General features: G+C 40.8%; 1 protein-coding gene across 3 annotated transcripts; it reads left to right on the forward strand.

The window, feature by feature from the left end:
• Nucleotides 1-851: 851 nt before the first annotated feature.
• LOC139463551 (uncharacterized) lies at nt 852-7,697 on the forward strand. Of its 3 annotated transcripts, none has more exons than XM_071244825.1 (3): nt 852-1,047; nt 2,806-2,843; nt 7,427-7,697. In XM_071244825.1, the coding sequence occupies exons 1-2, from the start codon at nt 856-858 to the stop codon at nt 2,836-2,838; spliced, it is 225 nt and encodes a 74-aa protein (XP_071100926.1). In that variant the 5' UTR covers nt 852-855; the 3' UTR covers nt 2,839-2,843; nt 7,427-7,697. The 3 variants fall into 3 exon arrangements, with proteins under 3 accessions (XP_071100926.1, XP_071100925.1, XP_071100924.1); XM_071244824.1 differs by lacking the exon at nt 2,806-2,843 and adding an exon at nt 2,926-2,989; XM_071244823.1 differs by lacking the exon at nt 2,806-2,843.
• The last annotated feature ends 855 nt before the right edge of the window (nt 7,698-8,552 follow it).

Consider the following 8,552-nt stretch of genomic DNA (forward strand, 5'->3'; position numbering starts at 1 on the left):
TTGTTGACCACACCTCTCCATCTGTTCCAGAGACTCTGGCAGAAGTAACTTCGGTGTCCTCCAGATGCAGTGGACAACCAACGTTCCCATCATCCCTGTGTCCGGCTCTCGCCATCGCAGGAACAAGCCTAGTCACATGACAAGGTCACATGACCCTGACCTGACCCTGCCTCCACTGGACAAGTCCGGGAACATCCTCTACAAACCACAGTAAGTGGCCAAAGAAGTTGCAGTGTATAGTTTGTCATGACTCTCGGAAGATGATGTTGGTCTGGGGAATCTTGTTTTGTTGCCAGAAAATATGGTGGTCAGGATTTTTTATGAGATTTTCGGAAAGGATAGATTTCATGTCAGATTTTTCAACAGAGGTCTTGTGTTCTTTTATTATTCCCCGCCCAACAAAGTTGGCGAGGGATTTAGAAACGGGCTCCGTCCATCCGTCCGTGTGTCCGTCACATTTCGTTTCCGGAGCATAACTCAGAAACCGTTCAATATTTTTTCATCAAACTTTGCAGGTCTGTCAAATACATGCTGAACTGGTGCCTTTTGCTATTCAGATATTTTAGAAATTGTTATTTTTTATGTTTCCATGGCAGCAAGATGGACTTAGGTTCCAAACTCTTCTTTTTTTTAAAATTTCCATGACAAGCTCCACCTCGGTTAAAAAAGGTTAGGGTTTCTTTAGATTTAATTATGTCATAAATTCTGCAACAGGGGCGGGGTATATAGCCACGTTAGTGGCAAACTCTTGTTCTGGTGGCTATGGGGCGTGTAGTCTCTCCAATATATTTGTCTCCACAATGGCATGAGATCTCAAACACAGTTTTGGCCTTCCTTCCTTCTAGCATCACTCACATGGACGAGGTGGACACCAGGTTCCCCATGGTTCAGTCAGCCTTTGAGAATGACTACGTCTGGGAGAAGCCCATGCCACCTCCGCCCATCACCAAGTCTCGCACAGTGATCTCCCCTGTCCGCAAGATGGCGCAAGAACACATGTGTCGCCATTACAGGCTCGCCAAGAAGAAACTGCATCACTATATTTCTGTAAGTATTGATGGGAGTCACATGTGTGTTTATTAGAACAGTTATACATGATTTATCTGTAAGTATTGATCGGAGTCACATCTGTGAAGATTAGAACACTTATACACGATTTATCTGTAAGTATTGATGGGAGTCACATCTGTGAAGACTAGAACACTTATACACGATTTATCTGTAAGTATTGATGGGAGTCACATCTGTGATTATTAGAACATTTATTCATGATTTATCTGTAAGTATTGATGGGAGTCACATCTGTGATTATTAGAACATTTATTCATGATTTATCTGTAAGTATTGATGGGAGTCACATCTGTAATTATTGGAACATTTATTCATGATTTATCTGTAAGTATTGATGGGAGTCACATCTGTAATTATAAGAACATTTATTCATGATTTATCTGTAAGTATTGATTATTGGAACATTTATATAATAGTAATTAGAACATTTATACATGATTTATGACACTATATATTGCAATACAAGTGTTTTGCCAATACAATGCCTTACATATTAATATTAAAGAAGTGAAGGATCTAAATTTCTGCTGTGAATAATTGAATGATTCAGCACGAAAAAACTTTTAGACTGTTTAGCAAGAGTGTGTGTGAGCTCAGAATTGTTGTTGGTAGATTTCAAATAGTACATACTTGAAATGATCACAAAAATATCTGCCAAAATCATTATTCAGTGCCAAACTATTCTCCAGAGATGAATGAATGTGGACTTCTCTAGGTGTTCCAGCGGACCCATAGTAGCCAAAGTCTAAAACAAATATTGGTCAATATTAGGCTAAACAAAAATGGTGTTATGGTAATGGCGGCAATAGGAGTTTGTATGGTTGTTTATGTAGGGATGCCCTTTCCCAAGTTGATGGTACACAACTGTTTATTTGGTTACATACCAGTTTAAACTAGCAACAACCAAAAAAGCACCACCCACCCGCTCTCTATATTTTTTTTTTCACCTTACAAATTTCAAATGACAAATCTTCCATTTCATGTTATTGTGATTTTAACTTCTGTTTTAGGTTGCAAAGGGACATGTAAAAAGACAAAAATGACTCATTTAGTTCAATGCAATACTTGAATATGTCTGAAAATAAGGACTTGAATATTTCAAAGTTGTGGACAAAATAGGTTTCTTGCCAGTTTGCCTGCCACAGATATAAATAGAGAATCTCACCCGAGTGTCTTTTCATATCAAAATATATCAACGCAAGTTGATAAAAGTGGTAAAAACTCTGAGGCTTGTCAAGAACTTTTTCCACTTTTATCAACAAGTGTTGATGTATTTGATAACAAAAGACACTCGGATGAGATGGTATTTATCATCCAACATCATTCTTCCAACTTTTTCAGTTTGTATACAGTAAAAAGCAGTGTCTGAAGTGTAAAAAGTACTGCTAACAGCTTCAGTAGCAGAGTCATTAGTGATGTCATTTGATTGTGACATCATGGTAACCAATGACGTCACAATGGTTTGCAAAGTATTGTGATGCAATTTCATTGCAGCGATATGTGCAATGTAGGTACTGCTTGATCTCACCCAAGTCATATCACCTGTGGGAGCCAGTTTGAGATGATAAATACCTGGGTACACACAGTACACCACTACAATGGCGAGACTTCTGGTGGTACAACTCACCTATCTGCTTCACACAGTGATGTGTTTAATGATGTCTCACACCTTCAGTCTCAAGCAGTATCAGGAATGACATAACAAAGAGCTTGCCTTGTTCCACCATGTTGCAGGCTGACCTCCTGCATTACTACATGACCGGGTGAACCAGGTAGACCTGATATGGAACATAACAATTACTAATATATGGCTTTTTTAATGAAAGAATGTTTTATTTTAATGCTTACCTAAAGATAACCAAGTATTTGGCTAATGTGGACTTAGCTAATACTATACTACCAACCATGGATAGAAATGGTATGACTATATATGTATGTGTGTGTCAGTCACTAGCCAGATGTTGTACTCTTGGATGTTTTATAGCCTTTTAGTTTTCTCCTTTCTACTCACTGTTATTATTTGGCTGGCCTGTGGCTTGGATTCTGTTGTTGGTTAGGTGAGCTACAGAGGCTATTACCACCCACCCCTGCCCAAACCTTTTAAAAATAACACATTTCTAAGGTGGACCCCCCTACTCACTCCTTTTCAAATTCACACATTTCCAAGTGGACCCCCTCAAATTCTTCTTAAATTAAAACATTTCCAAGTGGACCCCCTCAAGTTCTTCTTAAATTAAAACATTTCCAAGTGGATCCCCCTCAAATTCTTCTTAAATTAAAACATTTCCAAGTGGACCCCCCTCAAATTCTTCTTAAAGTAACACATTTCCAAGTGGACCCCCCTCAAACTCTTCTTAAAGTAACACATTTCCAAGTGGATCCCCCTCAGACTCTTCTTAAAGTAACACATTTCCAAGTGGATCCCCCTCAAACTCTTCTTAAAGTAACACATTTCCAAGTGGACCCCCTTCAAACTCTTCTTAAAGTAACACATTTCCAAATGGACCCTCCTCAAACTCTTCTTAAATTAACACATTTCCAAATGGACCCCCCTCAAACTCTTCTTAAAGTAACACATTTCAAAATGGACCCCCCTCAAACTCTTCTTACAGTAACACATTTCCAAGTGGATCCCCCTCAAACTCTTCTTAAAGTAACACATTTCAAAATGGACCCCCCTCAAACTCTTCTTAAAGTAACACATTTCAAAATGGACCCCCCTCAAACTCTTCTTAAAGTAACACATTTCCAAATGGACCCTCCTCAAACCTTCCTTAAAGTAACACATTTCCAAGTGGATCCCCCTCAGACTCTTCTTAAAGTAACACATTTCCAAATGGACCCTCCTCAAACTCTTCTTAAAGTAACACATTTCCAAATGGATCCCCCTCAGACTCTTCTTAAAGTAACACATTTCCAAGTGGACCCTCCTCAAACTCTTCTTAAAGTAACACATTTCCAAATGGACCCTCCTCAAACTCTTCTTAAAGTAACACATTTCCAAGTGGATCCCCCTCAGACTCTTCTTAAAGTAACACATTTCCAAGTGGATCCCCCTCAAACTCTTCTTAAAGTAACACATTTCCAAGTGGACCCCCCTCAAAATCTTCTTAAAGTAACACATTTCAAAATGGACCCTCCTCAAACTCTTCTTAAATTAACACATTTCCAAATGGACCCCCCTCAAACTCTTCTTACAGTAACACATTTCCAAGTGGATCCCCCTCAAACTCTTCTTAAAGTAACACATTTCAAAATGGACCCCCCTCAAACTTTTCTTAAAGTAATACATTTCAAAATGGACCCCCCTCAAACTCTTCTTAAAGTAACACATTTCCAAATGGACCCCCCTCAAACTCTTCTTACAGTAACACATTTCCAAATGGACCCTCCTCAAACTCTTCTTAAAGTAACACATTTCCAAATGGACCCTCCTCAAACTCTTCTTAAAGTAACACATTTCCAAGTGGATCCCCCTCAGACTCTTCTTAAAGTAACACATTTCCAAGTGGATCCCCCTCAAACTCTTCTTACAGTAACACATTTCCAAGTGGATCCCCCTCAAACTCTTCTTAAAGTAACACATTTCCAAGTGGATCCCCCTCAAACTCTTCTTACAGTAACACATTTCCAAATGGATCCCCCTCAAACTCTTCTTAAAGTAACACATTTCCAAGTGGACCCCCCTCAAACTCTTCTTAAAGTAACACATTTCCAAATGGACCCTCCTCAAACTCTTCTTAAAGTAACACATTTCCAAGTGGATCCCCCTCAGACTCTTCTTTAAGTAACACATTTCCAAATGGAGCCCCACAAACTCTTCTTAAAGTAACACATTTCCAAGTGGACCCCCCTCAAACTCTTCTTAAAGTAACACATTTCCAAGTGGATCCCCCTCAAACTCTTCTTAAAGTAACACATTTCCAAGTGGATCCCCCTCAAACTCTTCTTAAAGTAACACATTTCCAAGTGGATCCCCCTCAGACTCTTCTTTAAGTAACACATTTCCAAATGGACCCTCCTCAAACTCTTCTTAAAGTAACACATTTCCAAGTGGATCCCCCTCAGACTCTTCTTTAAGTAACACATTTCCAAATGGAGCCCCACAAACTCTTCTTAAAGTAACACATTTCCAAGTGGACCCCCCTCAAACTCTTCTTAAAGTAACACATTTCCAAGTGGATCCCCCTCAAACTCTTCTTAAAGTAACACATTTCCAAGTGGATCCCCCTCAAACTCTTCTTAAAGTAACACATTTCCAAGTGGATCCCCCTCAAACTCTTCTTAAAGTAACACATTTCCAAGTGGATTCCCCTCAAACTCTTCTTACAGTAACACATTTCCAAATGGATCCCCCTCAAACTCTTCTTAAAGTAACACATTTCCAAGTGGACCCCCCTCAAACTCTTCTTAAAGTAACACATTTCCAAATGGACCCTCCTCAAACTCTTCTTAAAGTAACACATTTCCAAGTGGATCCCCCTCAGACTCTTCTTTAAGTAACACATTTCCAAATGGAGCCCCACAAACTCTTCTTAAAGTAACACATTTCCAAGTGGACCCCCCTCAAACTATTCTTAAAGTAACACATTTCCAAGTGGAGCCCCACAAACTCTTCTTAAAGTAACACATTTCCAAATGGACCCCCCTCAAACTCTTCTTAAAGTAACACATTTCCAAGTAGACCCCCCTCAAACTCTTCTTAAAGTAACACATTTCCATGTGGACCCCTATTGAAGCTTACAAATGAGAATGTGATGCATCCAGAGGTGCACCTTTCTCTCCCGAGTCTGCATGGCCTGGTAACCTGTGTGATGAGACTGTCAGCAGCATGACTTCTATTCTTGTATTATTCTTTAGTTGATGGGTGCATCTTTCATTTCAGTTTCACAGATTGTCCATTTTGCATGTCAAATGACACACTCTGTTGTTATGGCTGTCATTTATCAGACTGTAAACAGATTTAGTTTGTGTAGATTGTAGCTTCAGCCGTCAGGCAATTGCATAAGGGCAGACAACCTCTTTCCTCATACCCGTATGTGTTTGAAGAGGTGGAGGTGTGAGTGTTGATAGTGAGGTTTGGGGTATGGCAGCAGTTGCTGGTAGTGGATGGGGGTGTTTAAATGGGTTTTAGGGTGGGTGTGATAGATGGGGTTTGAGGGTGGGTGTAATAGATTGGTGTTTGAGGATGGAATGTGATAGAGGGGGGTTGAGGATGTGGTGTAATAGAGGGGGGTTTGAGGATGAGGTGTGATAGATGGTGGTTTGAGGATTGGTTGTAACAGATGGGGTTTGAGGATGGGGTTTGAGGGTGGGTGTGATAGATGGGGTTTGAGGGTGGGTGTGATAGATGGAGTTTGAGGGTGGGTGTGATAGATGGTGGTTTGAGGATTGGTTGTAACAGATGGGGTTTGAGGATGTGGTGTAATAGAGGGGCGGGATAGATGGGGTTTGAGGGTGGGGTTGATGGTGGATGTAATAGTTTGGGTTTTAGGATGGGGTTTCAGGGTTGGTGTGATAGATGGGGTTTGAGGGTGGGTGTGATAGATGGGGTTTGAGGGTGGGGTTTGATGGTGGGTGTAATAGTTTGGGTTTTAGGATGGGGTTTCAGGGTGGGTGTGATAGATGGTGGTTTGAGGATTGGTTGTAACAGATGGGGTTTGAGGATGTGGTGTAATAGAGGGGCGGGATAGATGGGGTTTGAGGGTGGGGTTTGATGGTGGGTGTAATAGTTTGGGTTTTAGGATGGGGTTTCAGGGTGGGTGTGATAGATGGTGGTTTGAGGATGGGGTGTGATAGATGGTGGTTTGCTTATGGGGTGTGATAGATTGGGTTTTAGGATGGTGTTTGAAGGATGGGATGGGATAAGTGGGGGCTCAGGATGGGGTGTGACAGATGGGGGTTTCAGGGTGGGTGGGGGTTAGATGGGAGTAGGGAGGGGGTGTTAGATGGGGGTATTTGGGGGGAGGGGGGGGGGGGGGGGGGGGGGGGGGGGGGGTTGATCAACACATGTGGAAGCTGAACGTCTTAGTGAGGAGAATAGAATCTCTGTTGATTTATTTTTTTCTTCCTAACTATGAACGATTATAGAATGTGCCCTGATTGTGTTAACACAGCACCACATTTTTCATGTAAATGATTTTCTTAATTGTCAATGCCAGTGTATCGATTTATATGCCTCAATATTCTTCAACAAATAAAAAAAAAGCAAAATATCAGTACTTGACAATGTCATTAACTATTGATCTTGAAATAACTTTTTATGATAATTTTTAATATTCTGTGTTGTTTACTGGTGTACTAGTTTTATGGTTGTGTTGAGCATCTGCATCATGCGTATCATCATCTCTTCCAGGACAAGTCTCCAAGTCACTTCCCATACGCAGCTAAGAGATCCAGTGTGCATGGCCTTCACCGTCCCAAACTCAACCATTCTAAACCTACCCATCATGCAACCTTGCCACCCCTTCAGCTGCGGACGCTCATCAGTTGTATCAGAGTGGATACCTAGTCTGTTGCAGGCCTGCTACAGCTTGTTGCAGACCCGCTACAGTTTGTTACAGACCTGCTACAGCTTGTTGCAGACCCACTACAGCTTGTTGCAGACCCACTTCAGCTTGTTGCAGACCCACTACAGTTTGTTACAGACCTGCTACAGCTTGTTGCAGACCCACTACAGCTTGTTGCAGACCCACTTCAGCTTGTTGCAGACCCACTACAGTTTGTTACAGACCTGCTACAGCTTGTTGCAGACCCACTACAGCTTGTTGCAGACCCACTTCAGCTTGTTGCAGACCCACTACAGTTTGTTACAGACCTGCTACAGCTTGTTGCAGACCCACTACAGCTTGTTGCAGACCCACTACAGCTTGTTACAGACCCACTACAGCTTGCTACAGCTTGTGTAACCGGCCTGTTTACCATACTAGCCTTGTTATTACAGACTGGCCTCACAATACAGGCTTGCCTTCATTTGTCATAGGTTTCCTCCAGCAGAATTTTGTATAACCTCAATTTTCATATTTGTTTTATTATTTTCATATAATTAGAAAAAAATCAAAATTTATCACGCAACTGATGAAGTCTTTTCGAGTTTATAGATGTATTATGATGAATTTTACTATTTGTGTTGTATGGATTAATGTTTTTACTCATTTGATTGCAAAAAACAATTTGTATCCCAATCAATGTAAAGGAAGTGTTATAAAATCATTAGTACGACCCAGTGTCTCGGTGAGACAGGAGCAGTGAGGGGGGAGGGTCTGTATGTCCACAAAGACAAAGAACATGCAAGGCATCATGGGCGACGAGTGCCTTATGCTGGCCTTTAAGACTGATATTTCAATGCTGTAAATATGTATATGAATAATTTATACACTGTAATTCGAACAAGGAAGTAATTGCTATTTTTTCTCCAGGTTTTGAGATTAAACTTCTTTCATAATTGTTGAGAGGACAAATAATGCTTATTTCAGAATTAT

Source organism: Haliotis cracherodii, unplaced genomic scaffold (genome assembly GCF_022045235.1).
Source record: "Haliotis cracherodii isolate W230 unplaced genomic scaffold, xgHalCrac1.p SCAF_16, whole genome shotgun sequence".
NCBI classification, from domain to species: Eukaryota; Metazoa; Mollusca; class Gastropoda; order Lepetellida; family Haliotidae; genus Haliotis; species Haliotis cracherodii.

Excerpts from the sequence above, each read along its gene's own strand:
- LOC139463551 (XM_071244823.1), top strand. The coding sequence starts at position 856 with ATGGACGAGGTGGACACCAGGTTCCCCATGGTTCAGTCAGCCTTTGAG. Across the intron at positions 1,048-7,426 it reads AACTGCATCACTATATTTCT|GACAAGTCTCCAAGTCACTT; the intron begins GTAAGTATTGAT and ends CATCTCTTCCAG.